We start from the raw sequence: 22,213 nt of genomic DNA, 5'->3' as shown, positions 1-22,213 counted from the left end.
AATTATATTAAAAGTTAAACCTTTTTTTCATCAAATTATGATGAGTCCCCTCTTTTGACTGAAAAGTCGCCAATGGACATATTTATAGAGCACGTTTAGTGTTCTCTTTAGTGGTGCACCCCATGGACTCTACTGAAGAGGATGTGAGTGCAGTATTTATAAAGATATATATATATATATATATATACATATACACACAAAGAAAACAGGTGATCCAGATGAAAAGTTCATTTTTGTTATGTCGACCATTCGGTGTCGACCTTCTGTCGATCCTTTATATCACAGCCAGAAAAAAGGGCCTGTTCATTGCCACACACAATTATATGTACATGCAGCAAAAGTAATTTTGTACAATGCTACACACACAATTATACATACATGCAGCAAAACAAATTGTGTACAATGCCACACACACAATTAAGGGGCCTGGAGGTGGCTGTTAACTTCTCCTGCTGGCCCGGAGTCTCCATCCCTGCTCTTAACTATTGCTTCTCAAAATACTACTTACCTGGTTGATTGCTTCCGTTATCCGGCTGTTCCTGGTGCTCCGGTCCCTCTGCTGCCGACTGCCTGCCCGGTCTCTACTCCCTGCTGCCTTAGTCCGGCGAGTTGAAGACAGCGGCCGCCGTTTTGGGAACGCACCCTACCTGAAGTAGCGCTGCTGATGATCTTGCTGGCACGTTGATCTTTCCACTGCTGCTCATTATTCTGCGGTTTCTCCCTGTTGTTGGTACCTCTAGTCTCCTGCTACTCACTAAGGGATTCTGTTCCTGTGCCTGATAATCAGATTGGACAGTTGGCAGCCATTTTATTTTAAGTGCCTCTGGCGGTGGGATTGAGCTCCTCATAACAACAGATCCTGACGCAGGCTGCAGTATATAGCTGTTGCTGGAGAGCATAGGTGGTGTGCTAGCCACCACCATTTAGTCTGTACCTGCTTACAGTTACTGCGGATACTTGCGGCTTGATTGTCTTACAGGTGGCTAGTTCAGTGCAGCTGATTCTGCAAGCTATTGCTGCTTCCACACAGAGGCTTCTCAATAAACTTAGAGAAGTGAAGGCTGTGTTCCCAACTGATGAGGTCACCTTCTACATGTCTTATAAGAACTAACAAGTCTGGAGCTTATCCTCACCTAGGGAAGTGTCTATTCCCATGCTGGATACCCTTTCAAACCCTAGGCGGTCGGGGTCTACTGTGCATTTTCCAAAGAGTGCTACATTTCTAGTGGAGGGATCGAGGCACCGGGCTTTGCCATTCAAGTTTTTCATATTATTTTCTGTGTGCCCTTGGAAGGATGGATGTCGCCAGGATACATCATTAAAGCATTCCAAGTACTTTTTTGTATGTCTTTGGGCGAATGGGAATGGAACTATGCCTTTATTTTCACTGCCTCCTGAGGCCTGGCCGGATTAACGATTAATAATTTGGTGCCTGTCATTATGCTTTCATGTCCCAATATTTCTCTGTTTCGTTGGTTATAATATCCTAGTATATAAAGTAGTATGTTGCCAAGCTTTAAAGCTGCATACACACACAACGATTTTTTTAATGATTATCGTTAAACGATAATTGATGGCAAAAATCGTTCACTTTCTGAGTCAAACGATGAACGATTATCGTTCATGCGCGTTCACGTTTGTAGTTTGTCGTTTGTAGTTTGTCGTTCAGTCAGACTTGTCAACTCAACGATTTTCATTAAGGGAATATGCAAAAATCGTTTGTAGTTCATGAAAATCGTTCATGACATTTAGTAAATGAACAACTTTAGTAAACGATTTTAGTAAATTTTTTCAAGGGAAAAAATCGTTTACTCAAATCGTTCATTAAAAAAATCGTTGTGTGTGTATGCAGCTTAAGTATGTGAAGACCGTTTTATCTCTATAGTATGTCTGTGGAAAATGTTTTATCGTTACTATGCGGGAGAGCTGGGTTTAGCAAAGTCTAGCCTAGCTAAGGTCAACAATATATTGCCCTTGTCACATATGTGTTTTATTATCCTTTTTCTGTGTGGGTGGGGGGAGGGGGTTTATAGGTTAGGATATTGTAGGTTGGTAAAGGGGAATTGGGATCCAAGTATGCTTGAGTTGGGGTTAGGCCATACAGGGTGGGGGGTTATAGGATGGGTTGTTTTGGAGGGTTTTGATTTGTTTTGATTTATTGCAGATTATTAGTATTTGTTAATTTTATTTAGTAAAATTTTGCAATTATTATGTATCAGGCTTAAGATGTAAGGTACTTTTGTAGTTGTATATGCCTCTAGCACTGGCTATTTGTATTCTGTATTTGGTAAATGAGCCCATATGGCGCCTATGGACTCTTACTGTTTATTGATATACTTTGTGGTGCTTTTTATACCCTGATATATTGGTTATTTGTCTTTACTTATGTTTATTGCCTGATTATATTTATTTTTGTATATTGTATGTGTTACTCTGTCTGCCATTATTTGTTGTTGGGTGTTTTACTCTAAGTTCTCTATTGGGAATTATGCCATTTAAGAAGGGGATACCGAATATTATTCTTTGAGTCAATGTCTATGCAACTTGTTTTACACCTGAACAAAAGTAGGCTTCATATATTCGTGATTTTGCTCTCTACCGAGTCTGTATCTGGCATAATTTGTAATGGAGTCAATATATGTGTACTCGTTTTGTTTATGTTATTATACAATCAATAAAAAATTATTGGATTAAAAAAAATGCGCACTCCCGCGGCCGACAAATTTGGTCTTTTGTCTCTCCACCATTTTGGTCAATTATCGTTTATCGCTGACAGATATTAGAAATATCTGTCTCGGTAAACAACGAACGATTTTTTAATGAAAATGAATAGAAACATAAAAAAAAAAAATCCACTCCCAGAATGATGTCATGCAACATCGTTCGTAAAAATCTGTCATGTACATGACAGATATCTGTCACAGCAGCCCCAGGAATTTTCAAAAGATAAATCTTTTGTCTTTTGCCTTTCAGAAAGATCTGCTAATGGATAGGGCCCTTTATATGTACATGCAACCAAAGTATCTGTGTTCATTGCTATACAGTCACTACAATATTTGACAGGTGATAAAATAAGAACCATGGATTCATACCTCTGTGCACCGAGGATCCAAAATGAACCACAGCAGCAGGAAAAAGCTGAGCCTGAGGGTGAGATGGTACAAGATCATCATATACGAGACAGACAAATATATGTGAAGGAATAGAAAAGTTTAATCTAAATCGACATGCATCATTTAGTATGAAAGTATGTCAGTCACCTAAAAAGAAGAAAAATGCATATACCCACAGCATTAAAAATGCAATTCTGCATGCCAGTACATTTCACATTACCTGTTTATCGGCACCAATACATGTGCATTATAAGCACACAGCAAAACTACATGCATCTGTCCAGTGTAGTTTGATTTGTAGCTCACACACATGCCCATTGAACTTCAGAAACACTGAAGAGGTTGTGAATGGCAGGCATTTTGCCTGCACATTTTCTATACTTATCTAGCAGCTCTACCATCTAAGAGCCTTACTGACTTTTAACCATATTTAGTGGATAAGCCGACTATTGTCTTTTAATCACTAGAAAATTAAAACATAGACCCCTGCCACTCCTTATTGCCTGAGAAGTGTTACCTACCAACAAACTCCAAGACAAAATGGAACAACTTTCCAAATTACTAGGCTGCAAAGCCTGAGAATGTATTATTGGAGCTGAGCACATATAAAGGGAATGGAATAGGGAAGATATGAGGCATCACTATTTTGATGGTAGGAAATGTATAGCCAACTAATATATGTTAGTGCAGATTTTCAACAAAAGAGGCCAGCCACTGCAATCATAAACATGACCTGCCAGTGGGCTGCTGTCTCATGGATTATACTGTGCCATTTATAGAACGTTTTAGTTGCAGGGTACGCACAATGTTATTCTAAGAACCTTGCAGAGGTGAAATGAGAAGTGAGAGTAAAGGGTGATAAAATATGAGGGAGACGCCTGACATTTTCACATCACAGCCACTTAAAGCGGGACTAAATAGAAATTAAGATCCATGTAATTAAAGCCTTTGAAGTTATACTTATGTAATGTATACTGGTCTAAATGCTGCTCTCAGGCTTTCCTGATTGCAAGCTACTGTGATAATATCCCTCACAAAATAGACTGTACTGTCTATCCATGAGGCAAGATAATTTTGCGGCTTCACTTTGTTATTTCTCTTAATGTGTGTGGTGTAACCAAAGTAAAAATCGTTGCTGTACTATAAATTCCTGATGAAAGGGAAATGTATCCATCTGACGCTGAGTTTGGATTTGGGATAGACTTTGTACACAAGTATGGCACTATCTACTGAGCAACCCAAATGAATTTCAGAGTAACAGAGTACAAAAGTTCACTTCTCCTTTAAAGTATCTCATCTAGATGATAAAAAAATAGTATACCATCTCCACACTATGTTCTTTAGCTAAGAAGACCTGCATAGTTGAGCTGCATAGTGAAATGCGCACACAGAGAAGGTTTTACCCACCAAAAGAAACAGTGAAAGTCTTGCATAGTAGATAAATGGCAGCTGCAAAATCTTTACATAGTGGTTTTCAATTGTCTTTCACAGACACATCAATACTGTGTGTCAGAGCCGTAACTAGACTTTTTGGTGCCCTGTGCCAGGAAGAGCATTGGCGCCCCCCTCATTTTTCAAAGGGACATAATGCACCCAAATAAGGGCCATGGCTTCATGGGGAAGGGCCGGGGAAGAGATAGGAGAGGCCAGGAGATGCTGGGGATGAAATAAGAGGAAACTACAAGCAAGAATGATAATAAACAGAAATTTGACAGGCCCAAGCAGCGCCCCCTGACCTGTGGTGCCCTGTGCGATGGCACCGGCCGCACTACCCTAGCTACGGCCCTGCTGTGTGCCCTGAAATAAGCAGGAGGCAGGACAACTGAGCCTCTCTCTCTGCTACTATTGAAATAAACCAATAGTAATTAAATAAAACGCTGCAATGAAATACAGATGCAGATAGGAGCTGTCACACACATGGTCACTATCTACTACTACTACTACCATTATAAGGCTCAGTGCAACCTAATTAGAATAAGGTTATGTCAGTGACAGCCAATGGGAAGATTATTTGTAGGTATGAAACAAAAAGAGTGCAATATATAAAAATATGGACATTTTATTTCTGATAAAATCACCATCAATGCTCTGGCTATAATAAGACAGACCCTACATTTTTTGTGTTTTTTTGGAGTAATAAGGGGTATACTTCTCTTTTAATTCAAAACGTGTGCTGATTACACGTGCCACAAGTGATGTGGTGTAACAGTGCAGGCTTCATCCAGGAGCATCGCCGTGTTATCAGGACGGATAGGAGCTGTACATGAAAAAGGACAGCAATAGGACACAGTATGGGGCTTTTTTAACATTTCCTTTTCAATCTGTATTGTGTAAGGTTGCATGCCATCGGAAAACAAAGACAGCTTTCCGTAAACTTTAATTACAGAGTACCAGACATGGTCAAAACTCAGAGAGAGAACACTCGCCAATACTTTGATGTTTCATCTGTAGGGATTTCACTATTTAGAAAAAGGACAGCTTTGAAAGGGCCCCTCGCTCCCCCTGGAAACACACTAGCCCCCTTTAAACACAACATTTCTTTTATGCACTCTGGAGGCTGGAAAATGAGGTTTGTGTAGCGTGTTAGTGCTGGAATTTTTTAATAACCTCCTCTCTCTCTTTACTCTTCCCCCCCAATTATCGTGGTGAATAATTAACATAGTGAAGGAGATAACTAAAGCCAGCATCTCCCAACTGAAAGATCTTTAGTTCAAAGCACGTCCCTTTTTTGTCCGTTCCCCCTGGTGCCGCCACTAAAACTTCCTTGTCAGTCAATCTCTGGGCAAACACTTCAAAGCCTCATGAGGAATAAGGCCCCGAGGGTCAGGGAGAATTCATTGCAGGGAGGAACGGGCTGCACATACACCCAGCAAGAGAAACACAAAGACAACAGAGCACAGCGACACTGAGCCAGATATACACAAAGAATAAAGTCATACCGAATAAAAAGTAATAAAGATAAATAGTAAAGCAGAGGGGAAAAAAAAAAAAAAGTGATTCAGAGATAAAGGGGGGAGAATAGTAAATAACAGTAATCTGTAGATCTGTCAGCAAATATATGTTTGTTTCTTCAGACATAAACAACTCTGATGTAACAGAACAATCAAGTGTCCATGAGGAGCGAAAGCTGGTGGCATGTGAGGCATTCTTTCCATCCCAGGATGGGAGCTGATTAAAGTTCCACAGGTCTGTTTAGTTTGATGTTTGAAGATCAATGAGACTATGAGCACTTCAAAGAGTGAGTGGGGATGACTGGCAAAATCCAAAACGCAAACATTTAGAGACACATACAAGGATCTGAAAGGACAAGCAAGCTTTGAAATGACGTTAAAGGGTTGAGCGATGTCTTCACAAAACGCAGATCAAAAGCTTCAGACAGGAAGGAACCACCAGCGAACAGCGGAGAGGAACCAGAGCACCAAGTCCCTGGCTCCCAGAACAACTACACTATAATTACTGGGTCTGCGGCTGGGGAACCAGAGGGCGACCTTGACAAAACCCAAAGTATTTTATTTATCAAAAATACTGCTATTTGTCAACAACATCCTGTGTCTATGTTACTGGACACAAATATGTATGACACACTTTGGGAGAAGGAAGTGCAGGAAACAAACACCAGCTAGAACAGAGGCCATGGTGCAGGGTGAGTCCATTATGAGCAGCAGAGAGAATGACACACATGAGCAAGGCCTTTTCTTGTGTGCATATGGACTGACATACAATCAGGCAAGAAGAAACGTTGTGCTTATTAAGTCATCCCAGTAACAATTGTTATAATTGGAAAGATGTGTGAACCTGTTAGGAGCTACCAACTAATAATACGAATTAGAATTTTAATATTGTATACTATCCTCAGTCCTCAAATCACATTTGTTACAGTCTGATTGTCAATATGTTATATTTGATCAATTACTTTGAATTGTGATTGGACATATGCAATCAAATTGCAGATAACTGTTCGGATAAAATGGAAAAGTTTAATTTTAATACAATCATATTGTACATGTATACTGTAATCACACAATTCAACGCTATGCTTCAACACAATCATAATTTCTCATAACATAATGAAAAAAAAGGCTGTAACATTGTAGAGTGATTGATATCACCACCAATGGAATAATTTGACTAAAAACAAAGAATGTAAAATGTTTGGGTACCATTACACTTAGTGACTTTTAGTTAAAATCTACAAGATTGCTGTGTACTTTAAAAAAATAATGTTGGGGTAAACACAATTATAATTATACTTTATCATATTGTATTTTTAAAGAGAAAATAGAAATAGCAGGAAAACTATTTGCTTCCCACTAGAACATTTTTAAAAGACCGATAACTTTTCCACATAAAAATAAACATCCAGCATCAGGAGGACTGAAATCTCATCTCACTATACACATCAATGTGCTGTCGTCTCCTCATCCTCCTTCAGATCTAAGTACCCTTTTCCCCCGACGTACACAACTTTCATCACGACAGGATGCGTCTTATTGCCCTCTGAGCCCTGGGGAAGGACCTCCCTCCTCCGGTGACACTTTTATTGAGTGGTTTAAGGTTCAGTGGAAGCGCCTCTATTAAGAACAGCAGTCATGAAAATCCAGCCAAAAATAACAGGGCTGCCAGCAAGATGAAAGTATGAGGCAGGAGAGGCTCCGCTGCCGGAGCGTTACAGAGAAGAAAGACCCCTTCACAAGCTGCCAAGAGCTCAAAGCCCCCTCTCGTCCCAGGAACCTACTTCAGGCTGAACACACAAGCAGGGGGCTCAAGTTACTACTGTAGAGGAGGATGGGAAGACCCGCAGAGCTGTGTGGTACTGAAAACTAACTTGTCACACACATAATTGACCAGTAGGACTTGTGTGGGAAGAGCATATGCCTTAAGGAAAATAAAGATAAAGTATTTATAATATGATAAAAGCAATTCTTCATAAGGACAGAACTACACTTGTCACTAATGGCAATCTGGTTCCTCATGCCTTGACATTTATCAGTAAGGGTTTTTCCAGGCCTTGTACATGCTTTTACACCACTACTATTAATGGCTATCTATAGGCTTCACTTCTTTTAACACATTTTACTAATGGCTATCCTAGCTTCACATCTCTTTATACTCCTTACAATTGGTTATGCTGATATAAAATCTCTCTACCATCCTATGATTTTTTTTTTTTTGCAGGTAGGGCAATCCAGACTTTGCATGCCTTCACAATACTATTAATGGCTATCCAGGCTTCACATCCCTTAACATTTCTCATTATTGGCTATCCTGGCTTCACATCTCTTTATACTCCTTACAATTGGTTATGCTGATTTTAGATCTTTCTACCATCCTATTATTGTTTTTTTTTGTTTTGTTTGCAGGAAGGGCTATCCAGACAAGCATTCACACCACCAGTGTTAATGGCTATTTAGGCTTCACATCCTTTAATACTTCCCATTAGTGGCTATCCTGGGTTCACATATATTTATATGCCTTATGATTGGCAATGCGAGTTTTACAAATCTCTACCCTCCTATTATAGTTTTTTACTCCGCAGTCCTTTACAAGTCATCAGGAAGGGCTATCCAGACTTTACATGCCTTCACACTACTACTATAACTAGCTAGCTAGGCTTAAACTTCCTTGGTACTTCTCGCTAATGGCTAGCCTAGCTTTAGAATACTCACTATTATAATACTGACTTCATATCTCTTTACACAACAAAATAATGGGAGGTAGATGAAATCCCGGCTGTCGGGATGCTGGCGCCGGAATCCTAACACCAGTCGGTTTAGGGCAGATAGTGGGGTTAGCGTTAGGTTTTGGGGGGGTGGTTAGGGTTAGGCACCCCTAGGGGGGAGGGTTAGGCATCTCCGGGGAGAGGATAGGGTTAGGCACCCCCCCGGGATGGTTAGGTTTAGGGAGCGGTAAGGGGGGATAAGGTTAGGCACCACTGAGGGTTAGGGGGGGGGGGGACGGGGGAGATTAGCATACTTACCTCTATCGGGATTTTCATCCTGTCGGGCAGCTGGCTAGGGATTTACGATAGGTGTCGAAGTACCGACGCCTATCTTAATTCCGACGCCTGAATCCAGGACAATGCATGCCCGAACGAGGTAAGTCCAGGACGCCAGTCCTGTTAGCCGCGGGGGGTGTTAGGTTTAGGGCAGTTAGCGTTAGGTTTTGGGGGGGTGGTTAGGGTTAGCCACCCCCCCAGGAGGGTTAGGTTTACGGAGGGGTAAGGGGGGGTTAGGGTTAGGCACCACAGGGGAGGTTAGCATACTTACCTCTGTCGGAATTTGAATCCCATTCCGTTCTTTTATACTACTTTTTAATGCCTACTCCGTATTTGTTATCTTTGTTAATTTTTCACACGTTACAAATGGCTGTGTTTTCTACACACCAAATGACAATACTTATTAATCTATATTGTCTTTATATCCCTTTATGTTTCTCACTATTTGGTAGGCAGGCATTACTTATCTTTACATTTGGTGTTAATGGCTATACCTGTGCATTCCTCACTAGTGGCGATATAGGCTTCATATCCCTTTATACTATTCAGTAATAGTAATTCAGTAATAAATGTATATACTGTACTGCTTTAAAGGCCAGGCTTAAAAAAATGAAAACCTTGGTATACATTGTGTAGTTACCTGGAAAATGCTTTGGGAGTCATCCTTTAGCTCTGTTCGAGGGGGTGTGATAACTGCACAGAGAAACAAGTTTTATATAATCAAACAATTAAGGACAGTACAATTCTAAACCCCTATGTACAATAAAGTCAATATACTGCTTTATATCCACTTCCATAGCATTGTGCTTGCATTAAAAATAGAAAAACTTGTGCAAATGCATCATAAATGCTCCAATATCAAAGGTTTTACACATACATTTGTTACTAAGCAAATAAAACAAATTGCATCCAAAATTCAGATCATAAATGCAACACTGCCACAATGCTGGCAAATACTGTAACAATAATAGTGGGTATGGTCAGGATTTGTTATGCCGACCGCTGGCATCTCCACTATAGAATCCCGGTGAGGGTTAATTAACCTACGCCGGGAGAACGGCGCCCCACATCCCGATCGAAGGGATGCCGGGCGCGGACAGCCGCAGGGGGGGGGGGGGGGGAGGGTTAGGTTTAGGGTTCCGGTTGGGGACTTAGGGTAAGGCAACCCCCCCGGAGGTTAGTTTTAGACTAGGGGGAGGGACGGTTAGGGTTAGGCACGGGGGGGTTAGGGTTAGGCACCCCTAAGGGTGGGTTAGGGTTAGGGGGTAGATTAGGTTAGATCATACTTACCTTACAGACGATTGGGATTTCCATCCATGTCATGCTGGAGCTGCAGGGATTTGAATTGACTGATACCTCTTTTCCACTGACTTGAAAATCCTGGTTTATTGTACATGAACGCACAATAACCAGGGATTGTTTTTGTCAGTGAAAACGTCTCCACCTAGGTTCAGTCACCAGGAATCCTTCCCAGGTACCTAGCAGGGTTTTACACGGGACAGACCTGGGTGAGCTGCAGTGGAAACAGGTAACCCAGGTCGTCCGACCTGGGTCCTATCTACAGCACAGGGAGAGCTGTTTTCTGGTGCAATGAGATGTCATCTCCAACCACCAGCACTTCACCCGTGTGCAGTGTGAATGGCGCCGATCCGGGAATAACCCGGATCGCCACTGCGGTGGAAAAGGGGTCTGTCCTGAATCTGACCTAGTTTGGAACCGTGTTCCAAATCCCGGGTAAGACCCAGGACTTTGCTGTAGAAGCGGTATTAGATGGGAGCAAAGAAAAAAAATAAAATAAACTTTGCACCGGTTCTAGACAAATAATGTTTAAACACAATGTGGCAAACACTTGCTGCTTTTGCATCAGGGGCATATTTAGAGAGGAGGGGTCCCGTGTTCACTCACCATCCGTGGCCTCCCCCCCCCCCTCCGGCAGCCGCGGCGTACTGACACATTCAGTAGACTCCGGGCACTTGCCTGTGCCCGGAGTCTACTGTGCAGTACACCAGTAAAATGGCGCGGCAGCCATTTTCCCGGCAATTTCCCTACTGCGCATGCGCAGAATGCCAGGAAAATGGCCACTTTCAAGGCGTTATGTGTAGCGCCTCTCTAGCCGATGTTGGACTTCAGAGGGGTAAGTATTTAGAAGTATGGGTGCGGTGTAGGCCCCCCCGTGTGCCCCACACAACCCATTATATATACGCCCTCATTTTCCATGTAGCCCAAAAATGCTCAACAACTTTATTTTTATACTGCAATTTAGATTCGAGTTTGGACACAGCTCTCCCAAATCTAAATCTCTGGACATTATAAATCTGCCCCACCTGCATTACACATGGTATTGCACAGGTGTAAAGTTATATGCTTTATTTGCTTTGCTCCCAACTCAGAATCAGGCCCAATGTTTTCCTGTCATCCCTGTTTACAATGTATGATATTAACATCAGTGGGTATGAAGCCTAAAACACCATAGCCACTTAGGACCTAATTCAGAGGTGGATGCTGTTGTGGTATTGGACGCAAGCTGCCAATGTTTTCAGTCTGCATGCATCTCACATGCATCCCCATGGTTACTGCAGGGGGACGCAGAACAAATTAAGTCAAAGAGAGAGGCAATTTCAGTGGGTGTTCCTGGGTGGTAACGGGGTGGCTAGCCAGACGTGGGAGTGTCGTGGTCAGAGGCTGCTACTTTTTCTGTAGTTGCAATGATTCCAGCGGCCATGTTAAGATGGACATTCTGCGCCTCCATAGAGCTGGTGCAATGTGCGATGGTGCATATTTTTACATAAAGTGATGAATCAGCGCTGCAGCCAGTAGCTGTCTATGTATGAATTCCTTCAGCTGCGGCATTAGAATAAAGCAAGAGTAGCGCTGCATAAAAAGTCACAGTCACGCCGGCATTAGCGTCCACCTCTGAATCAGGCCCTTAGTCCTTAATTTCCCCAAAATGTAGTTATAGCACAGGTGTCATCACTAGAAATCTTCCAACCATTTACCATGAGCTAGAGTAGCAGAACAAATGGGAATTACATTCATTAATATATGTATGATGGAGGAAGTGGTCAACATCTGCTGAGACAGGGCACCTACACTGCGGCCACTGGGACGTAGCTATTATAGGCATTATTTATTTTTGCTCAAACACAGTAATAAGAGAAATAGCCAATAGTAGTGTTTATATTGCTGATTCTTAGGTGCATTTATGTTTCAAGGCATAGATGACACAACAGTGTGCACCACAAGAAATACACAGGTATAACTGACATACATAAGTAGAACGGGATGTCAGGTTCTTCCAGGTGGCTACACACAAACTCCTTCACAGCGCCAACTGCAGAAGATAAGAAATTGCAATGAACACTTACATGGCATAAATAAATGCAGAATTAAATTAGAGATAGAAAGAAAATATATCACATACCTGTTTCTGTTGCACGGAAAAATCCCTGCAAGACATAACGCTCTGGAAAAAGGATTCGAAGAACAACCTGTAAAAATGTTTCATAATAGTTAATAAAATTATTTTTATTTATAGGACACTACATGGGTTCACTGCGCCATAGACAGACACAGAGCACATAACAAAATTACATAAATACAAAGTGAACAACAATTTCTTCGAAGTCCATAGGGTCCACAGGGGAGACTTGGAGGACTGGACACCAACAGCAAACCTTTTCAATCCCAGGATGCTCTGGTCCTTCCCCCTATACCCCGCCCACAACCTGAGGGCAACTCAGTTTTGTTAACAAGCCCAAGGCAGGAGTAGGATAGGAGAGAAGGAAGACTGGTACACTGAAGAATCACATTCTCACACAGAGAAGGAAATAAGTGACCAAGAGAATAAACCCATAGAAGCCAGGTGCGTCAGGCCAGGTGCCCTGTAGACCCTATGGACTTCGAAGAAAGATTTAGCAACGGTAAATGTTACCATAACTCTCCTTTAAGGTCCATAGGGCTCCACCGGGAGACAATGGGGATGTCCCAAAGCAGTTGTTCAAGGGTGGGAACGCTCCTGAGCTGAGAGGAGAACCCGGCGCCTGAGAGGCAAATGTATCAAAGGCATAGAACCTAAAAAAAAGGTGTGGACAGAAGACCACGTGGCCGTCTTGCATAGTTGTTCGGCAGAAGCTGTCCACGAGAGACACACAGAGCGAGTAGAATGAGTAGAGACTGTAGCCAGCACAGGAAGGCCAGTCTGCGTGTAAGCCTGTGAGATAGTCATGCAAAGTCATCTGGCCAGATTCTGTTTGTTAGCTGGCTATCCCTTATATGGAATCCATATAGGCTGAAGAGGGAATCCAATTACCTGATGGAACTAGTACGGTCCATGTAGATCTTCAGGGCACGGACCACATCCAAAGAGGCCTCAATAGCCGAGAGGTCTGGTGATTGAAAAGCCAGAACCACAATTTACAGATTAAGATGGAAACAAAAGACCACCTTCGGAAGGAAGCCACGGCGCGTTCGAAGAACAGCTCTGTCCGGATGAAAGATTAGAAATGGGGAGCAACAGGAAGGAGCCCCTAAATCCGATACAATACCAACAGATGCTATAGCCAGAAGAAACAGAGTTTTGGCAGTGAGCCATTTGACTTCTACTGAATCCAGGGGTTCGAATGGAGATTCCTGAAGTGCGTGGAGAACCACTGACAAATCCCACGGAGTAACAGAAGGTACAAAGGGAGGTTGTATACGTAGAACACCTTGCAGGAAGGTGTGAACATCCGGCAGAGGAGCAATTCTGCGCTAGTACCAGATGGACAGATCGGAGACGTGCACCTTCAGAGAGGCTAGGCGGAGTCCGAGATCCAATCCAGCTTGAAGAAAAGCACTCTGAGCATGGTCTGGACTACAGAGCTGGAAAACCCTTTAGACCTTAGGAGGCAAGAGTCAAGCCGTTAAAGACAGACGGGCCAGGTCTGGATGTAGACAGGGACCCTGAGACAACAGGTCTGGTCGTAAAGGAAGTTGGAGAGGAACGTTTATGGAGAAACTTTGAAAATCAGAGTACCAATGGCGTCCAGGCCAAGCCAGAGCTACTAACAGGACCGTGCCCCCTTCCTGCTTGAACTTCCGTAGAACTTGAGGCAGAAGGGAGACCGGAGGAAAGAGGTATGCCAAATGGAAGGTCCACTTCACAGATAAGGTGTCCATGAAGGCTGCGTCAGGGTCCCTTGTCCTGGCACCGTACAATGGAAGCTTGTGGTTGTGTCCAAAGGCCATGAAGTTCACGTCCGGTAGACCCCATTTGTCCACCAGGAGCTGAAGAGACCACTCTCCTGCATGCAAGTCGTGACGGCTAAGGAAATCTGCCTCCCAATTGGGAATCCCCGAGATGAACACTGGGGAGATGGCATTTGGCCCATGTGAGAATGCGGAACACTTCTGCCATTGCTGACTGACTTCGAGTGCCTCCTTGGTGATTGAGGTAGGCCAGTGCCGTGGCATTGTCAGACTATACTTGTACAGGCTTGCCCTGAAAAATATCCTGAGCCAGAGTGAGGGCTTTGTAAATGGCTCGGAGTTCCAGTACGTTGATTGGTAATACTGCCTCAGCTGGAATCCAGCGCCCCCTGGGAGAAGAGCTGGCCGGTCACTGTGCCCCACCCGCAGAGGCTTGCATCCGCTGTAAGGAGTGCCCAGTCCGGGATCCAAAAGGGTCGACCCTTGTTTAGGTGGGACATCTGTAGCCACCAGGCTGGGGACAGGCGAACCTCCGAAGAGAGGCCCATCATCTGGGATCTGATGAGATGAGGCAGCCCGTTCCACCTGGAGAGGATCAGGTGTTGTAGGGGCCTGGAGTGAAATTGAGCAAACTCCACCATGTTGCAGGTGGACACCATGGATTCCAAGGTTTGCATTGCAGAGTGAATTGACATGCGGCGACTGAGGAGTAATCTGCACACTCAGTGCTGTAATACAGAGATTTTGTCTGCTCTCAGGAAGATTCTCTGAGACTGAGAGTCCAGGAAGGCTCCCAGATGTACCATTCTTCGAGAAGGGGTCAGGGAAGACTTTTTCCAGTTGATCAGCCAACCGTGCGTTTGCAGAAAAGCAATGGTTACTTGTAGATGGCGGTGAAGAATTTCTGGGGAGCTTGCTAAGAGCAAGAGATCATCCAAGTATGGGAGCAGGATGATCCCCTGACGATGAAGATAGGCCGCCATAACTGCCATGATCTTGGTAAAGACCATAGGAGCTGTAGAAAGCCCAAAAGGCAGTGGTTGAAATTGGTACTGTTGCTGTAGTACAGTAAACCAGAGATACTGCTGATGAGAAGGCGCTATAGGTACATGTAGGTAAGCGTCCTGAATGTCCAGAGACACCATAAAGTCCCCAGACTCCATGGCCAGGACAATAGAGCGTAGGGTCTCCATACGAAACCTGGGAACCCTGATAAATTGTTCAGAGGCTTGAGGCTGAGCATAGGCCTATGAGACCCATTGGGCTTTTGAACCAAGAAAAGAGTAGAATAATAGCCCTTCCCTCTCTGTGATGAGAAGACCGGAATTATTGCCCCCGAGAGTAGTAAGGACTGAATGGCCTTATGGAGGAGCAGGGCTTTCCTTGGGTCCGATGGCAGTCCTGTGCAAAAGAACTGCTGGGGGGCCGCCTCAAGAATGAGAGGGCAAATCTATGGGAGACCACTTCTGTTGTCCAGGCATCTTAGGTGGCCTGACGCCAGTACTGGGCAAACTGAATAAGTCGGCCTCCCACCCTGGGAGCACCCACGGTGAGGCCTGCCTGGTCAGGCTGAGGGCTTGTCCTCAGATTTGGTCGGTGGACGTCTAGTAGCCCAGGCCTGTTTGGTCCTAGGCCTTTGTGGATGCCAACTGCCGTGCAAAGGACCGAAATGATGACATCCAAGGCTTCGTAGTAGATGCAGATTACAGGAACGCCGTCTTGGAAGCTGCCAAGGTAGTCACAATCTTGTCCAATTCTGAAACCAAACAGGATCACCCAGAATAAGGCAGAGACTCCAAAGCCTTTTTAGGTCCGAATATTCTTTCCATGAGCAAAGCCATATAATACGGTGGACTACCATGGAAGTAGCAGATGCCTTATCTCTAATGTGAGATTATGTATGACAGCTGTTCCCTCGAAGCATCAGTGGGAAATGTATCTTCTAGGGCCTCTGCCCAACTCTCAATGGCTTTTGCCACCCAGGCCGTAGCCCTGGCAAGACAAGTAATAGCTCCTGTGAGAGAGTATATAGACTTTAGGCAAGCTTCCAACCTTCTATCCGTAGTCTCCTTTAAGGAGGTTGCAGTGTGGATAGGTAAGGAAGCGTTCTTAACTAAGCATGTTATGTGAGAATACACTGCAGGGGGATCTTCCCATTTAGTGCAATAAGTAGTGAGAAGAGGGTAAAAGGAAATCAAGCGTTTAGGCAGCTGAAACTTTTTACTAGGTATATTCCATGCCTCACACATATGATCAGATAGCTGATCCGAGTGATGAAACTCTGGCAAAACTACCTTCTGTCGCTTAAATAGTGACTCTTTTGCCCTAGGAGTGGGTTCTGTATATTCAATTTAGAGGGAGGCCTCCTCTTCTCCTGAGGGGGAGTCAGAGTGAGAGAGGTCTGCGTTTTCTGCCTCCCCAGATGATAACTCAGAATCTGATAGTTGGGTGGACTGGGAAGATAACACAGCACGCTTAGCAGGTTTACTAGATAAGGGTCTCTATTTTTGTAGCATTTGTTGAAAGGCTGTAGAGGTAGCTTCTAGACTCTGCACTGAGGTAGAAAGTACGTCTACCCATGGGGGAGGCAATGAATTTGCAGGGAGTACCTGCTGTGGCCATCTCATAGTGGGAGCTACCACCGGGACTGCTAAGTGGTCCAAATTTTTGCCAACATCTGTGAAAAGGAAGCCCAGGGGGGTCCTGAGGAGAGGATGCCGGGGCTGAAGGGACAGGTGCCGTATAACAAGATGCACATAGACCATCTTCAATGAGATCCTCAGAAGCCAGGCCTGCAAGGCACCAGAGTGGGAGCAGCAGGCTGCTTGTTATTCTTGCCTTTGCCAGACATAGATGCAAAGATAATTGTAGCACACAATCTGGCACAGTGCAGTGAGCAACCCACATACAGTATATGTACAATATGGCACAGTGTAGTGCGCAACACAGATATACAGTATGTGATCGCCCTCACAAATATAGGTAGATGTGAGGCACAATAAACCCCCTATACCTCAGTATTCCAGGGTTATAATGAAAGAAAGGGAAAGGTATAAAGGTGACAGTTTGAGAAAAATAAACAGACAGCAGCGCTAGCACAAGTCACATACAATGCAGAGTATACAGTATAACTGCAGTGGGCACTAAAGTCAAATACACAGAACGCAATGGTTGGTAGGAAATAGCGCTGTATAACCTGGCTTTTGGGAGAGGTATACAGGGCGACCGGACCCAGTGTTCCCGGAGACAAAAAAATGGCTGCAGTAGGTCTCAGAGGGGGCGGAGAGTGAGGGAGGAGCAGCTCAGGAGCGGCAAGATCCCCTATGTGGACACTGACCACCAGGTCCCTGGCCTTAATCTGTGCCCTGCGCCAGTATTGTAATGCCCTGGTGGTCTAGTGGAGTCCCGGATGAACCTGTGTCCACATCAGCGCCTCCGGTCTGTCTCCAGAGACCGGAGCCATAGACGCAGGTCCCCGGCTCCGGGGATCCACCTTACCTGTCCCTTTGAGTCCTAGCTGTAGTCTGGGTTCCGAGGAGCCCTGCTAGCTAGGTCCCCCCGCTAGCTAGGTCCCCCCAGAGCCTTGCCGAGAGTACCTAGCCGAGGACTGGTGTCGCGGCGCCACGGATGGGTGATGGAGCAGCAGTGCAGACGTCCAGAGGAATGTCTAGCGCTGCTGCACTTATTAAAAATGAAAATAAATCTTGGGAGGCTTACTAGCAGTCCCTCTGTTCTAACGGTGGTCCAGCTCCTGCAGGACACCAACGAAACGGTGTTACCCCCAGGCTGTGGTCGGGGTATAGGGGGGAGGACCGGAGCATCCTGAGACAGGAAAAAGCTTTGCTGTTGGTGTCCAGTCCTCCAAGTACCACCTACACCATAGTCTCCCTGAGGCGCCCTATGGACCCTGAAGAAGAAATATTTTTTAAAGGCTAGGAGGGTACTCAAAAGTCTAATTGAGATGGTATTCCAGAGGTTAGGAGGAGCACAGGAGAAATTCTGAAAGAGGAAGCAGGAAGAGGTGATCAGGGAGGAGGAGAGAATACCAGAGTTAGTAGAGTTGGGTGGGCTGGAGGGAATGTGTGTGGAAATTAGTTTAGAGATGTGTGTGGGTTGAAGCCTTTTAAGCGAGTTAAAGGGTTTTTAAATTATTCTGTATAGGATAGGAAGCCAATGGAAGAGCTGATAGAGGGGGCATCAGAAGTGGACAGGAAAATGAGAAGGCAAAGTGAGTGTAGGTAGACAAGAGAAAAATAGGTTACACTAGACAGGGCTGGAGATAAGAGCGTGGATGATATTTTACTTCCTTCCAGGGTGAGGTAGGGGCCTGATCCTGGAAATACTAGAAGTAAAAGCGGCAGGAATGAGAAGTTGTGAAAAAAGCAAGACATGTGAAGAGTACTTCTCATTTTATCCTCTTCTTCAAAACAGGAATATTCTGTGACCTTCAGACTAAGGGGCATATTCAATTTGGACCGAAAACTCCATTGCCGGAATTTTCGCCATCATCGCTGGTTTCAGGGTCAAAAAAGTATTGCGCGCGTCCCCGTGTATCCCCGTATTCAATTCCAAATCCGAGAAAACGGGACCCGGCGAAAACGAAAACAGCAAAAAGTCCTGTCATTTTTGGGGAAATCGGTCTGACACACCCCAAAAGATGCTCTGACATGGAGGATCACTATGGGTACCCCCGAATAGCCCTGCTAAAAGGTAGGTGGGGTCTTTAAACCGTCTCAATAGCTGCTGTTTTGCGTTTTTAAGAAAGTGGTGAAGAATAGCATTTTGCTAATTTTTGGGGGAAAAATAAGTTGTTCCATCAAATTTGGGGCACATGAAAATGAGTGCAAGCATATTTAAGAATCGTTAAAGTGAAGCATTAAAAAGGCGCAAAAAATGCACCTTCAGCAAGCACCTGCAATCCAAAAAAACACCTACCCTATACTTGCAAAGGCTATTTCGCTAGTTTTTGAATTTGTAACATGACTTATCTTTTTCACCCACATTTTCAAAGTGCTTTTTTGGGGTGTCCTTTGAATATTGTAAGTGTTTTTTTACGCAGTTAGCGTTAAAAGGGGGTGTACAAAGGGTGCAGAGTGGTTTCCGCACCAAAAACCGCAATTCTGCACTTTTTTCCACCGGGTATTCATAGGCGAAACCACGAGCAGCTTTTCCACTACTCCTGGATGTAAAGCCAATGTGAACATGAGCCATGGCAGGAGTTATCCGTAGAGAATGAGTAAAGTACTTTCACAAAAGGCAGTGACGGTCCTGCTAGTTTTTTATTTTATTATTATTATCCTTTATTTATTTATTTTATCCTTTATTTTTTAGGTTCGCAGCACCTTACAAAATACATAGACAGAGGTAGCATGAACAAAACAAAAAATCAAGCAACTTCCAGTACAGAATATTGCAGGACATGGACAAGGTTTTTACCAGTTAATACAATTTTATTGCGTTTCCGCTCCCTCCAGTGTGTTTAATGTCCTAATGCCCGTGCTTCTGTATCCATAACTAACCTCTTCTTGTCTTCCTAGTTTTAGGTGCAAATTATAAAATAGACAACTGGTGAAGGATAAAGGGAGGTAGTCAAAAATAGGTAAAAGCCAAGCTATCGTATTCACCTGGTTACATATCATCTACTTGTATATTATATGAAAACAAACAGATTATGCCACCTGGTATGTGATAGGTAAATGTATTGATGATCCTTCTGGACACTGAAAACACAACTGGACTGTAGGCCTATTCTACTTCTGAGGAGGGGGGAGGTCACAATATCTAGTTAAGCTGCCTTGCTTATTCATTGTCTAATATATAACGTAATATCACTGATGTATACGACGTATGTATACTGTGTCGTTACTCCTTTTTATCTCCTTTCTGTATTCCTTAGCTTGTACTCTAGTAAAATATATATTATAAATAATAATAATAAAAAACAAATACAACCAGGACCCTGACAATAACAGTTGTTTATGTCCATAGCAAAGTACACCTGAAAATAAGACTAGGAGTACTGCCCAATGCAGACAGCTAATGTTTTTAATTACATTAACATAAATTATTTATAAAGCACTAAGCATATTCTCTACAGGTGACCAGTGGAAGTGCAATATTGTTAATCTTAATGTGTGATATTCAGGGGGTATGTGCGGCACCAAAGAGTACCCTGTACCTGCAGCCTAAGGAGATATAAGGGTTTCCCCATCGGGTACAAATTGAAATACAAGCGAGCTCTCTGGTGCTAGGAAATTACAAAAATTAAACATGTCTATGACACAGAGCTGTAGGCATTCCCTTATCCATCTAGGATTCTAGGGAGAGCACGTATGTATGTATCTGTATGGAGCTTCAAAGATGTCACAGACTAATAAAGTAGAGCTTGTAACCTCAGAATCAATAATCAGATGTTTGTAACAATCAACCACAGTTAGATCCTACATAAAATGGATCTATTGCTGCTGATAAACAAGAAAGACCTAATATGGATTTCTAATTCAGCTCCAAATAGGGTAAATCATCAAGTAAATCACTATTGTGTCAACACAAGATTTCCTGTGGTCAATAGTGAAGTCCAGGCAGCCACACTTTAAAGGCTTTCTGCAGTGATTTGATGAGCAGGAACCATAAGAAATGGTCCTTGACCCCTTCACTGGAACCCAAGGCAGTCAGACTCCGTGAGGGGGCTGAAACTTACAATATCTCAGCACTAGGCTTTGGACATGAATATAGCATTGAGAGTATGGGAAGTGGATATGTGATGAGGACTGCAAAAGGTTTCAATGGGAGAGGGATAGGGCTTAGCATGAGATAAGGAATGAGAAGTTTGTGGTTGCCACAAAGTTTGCTGCAGAAATCAACAAGGATATTTATGAATGCCACATTGTAGAGTATGTAGAAGAGAAGTGATACAAGATGAGGCCATGTCAGAAATGTGCAGAAAAGCAGAGGAAGAACAGCAATTGTGTAATGTAGTCTGGAAGTAGAATTTTGGATTAGGAAATATGCAATTAATGGGAAGACCAATTAAGGAAAATGTTGCAACAGTCCATATGGGAAAAGGGAAAAATAAAATGTTGGTGACAGCTTGAGGGGAAAAAAGGACTATATTTAAATATATATTATGTAACCCTATAAAAGGAGGTACTAATAAAAAAAAAAAAAAACTTCAGAACAATAGGTCATCTAATTTGGCTTAGTTTTAATCAGTCTAATTATGAAATTCCTTGTTTGGGTGTTATTACTTTCATCCCTAACTGAGGGACAGGTAGTTTTCTCCAACATAACAAATGTAAGTGCTTCTGGCACAATGGCTAGTCAGGGTTAAAGATCTATAGGACCATAACAAGTATGAGGACTGAAAAACTATACACTACTTTGGATATATATCCATATATCCTAAATACCTGCCTATGTCATGTACTTTTAGTCTCCGTGAACTGTATCAGTGTTGAGTGTGCCTCATTATGTTTCGATGTTTAATGAAAACAAAATCATCAATCGTACAATAGGCAACTTGGCAGAAACTAATAGAAAACACTAGAAGAAGACCTATGGAAAACTGATTGTTTGTAGCAAAGAAATGAAGTAATGTCACATCCATCTTTTAAATAACAACCTAAATATTTGTGATGGAGCTGCGTCAGGATAACTTCTACATGATGCTGAGGAAATGCTTCAAAGTGGCAATAATTAAAAGCTTTTTTTCATCCAAATAGCCTGGTTCTAGATGGGACCAATGATGTTATACAAGACGTCCAAACACTATATACATTTTGTAGGGTTAAACAAAACACAGATGTTCTTTTATCCACTAAAAAAACTCAATACTAAACTCTCTTAGGCATTTGAAAACTACTTATTATAATTTAAATGGGACCTTGAGGGACTGATCTAGCATGTCTGCAACCCATTG

At 43.2% G+C, this 22,213-nt stretch overlaps 1 protein-coding gene across 1 annotated transcript in view; it reads right to left on the bottom strand.

Annotated features, from left to right (window-relative positions):
* ASPSCR1 (ASPSCR1 tether for SLC2A4, UBX domain containing) overlaps positions 1–22,213 on the bottom strand; it is a 73,728-nt gene that overhangs the window by 11,927 nt on the left and 39,588 nt on the right. The window contains exons 10-13 of the mRNA XM_088474813.1: positions 12,530–12,596; positions 12,377–12,439; positions 9,749–9,801; positions 3,093–3,144 (exon numbers count right to left, since the gene is read on the bottom strand). Of these exons, the coding sequence (XP_088330939.1) occupies positions 3,093–3,144; positions 9,749–9,801; positions 12,377–12,439; positions 12,530–12,596 (235 nt within the window). The remainder of the gene's footprint in view (positions 1–3,092; positions 3,145–9,748; positions 9,802–12,376; positions 12,440–12,529; positions 12,597–22,213) is intronic.

This window comes from Taudactylus pleione, unplaced genomic scaffold (genome assembly GCF_031769625.1).
Source record: "Taudactylus pleione unplaced genomic scaffold, aTauple2 ptg000016l, whole genome shotgun sequence".
In the NCBI taxonomy this organism is placed as follows: Eukaryota; Metazoa; Chordata; class Amphibia; order Anura; family Myobatrachidae; genus Taudactylus; species Taudactylus pleione.
The sequence above is the reverse complement of the archived record's forward strand: the minus strand, read 5'-3'. Positions and strand labels throughout refer to the sequence as shown.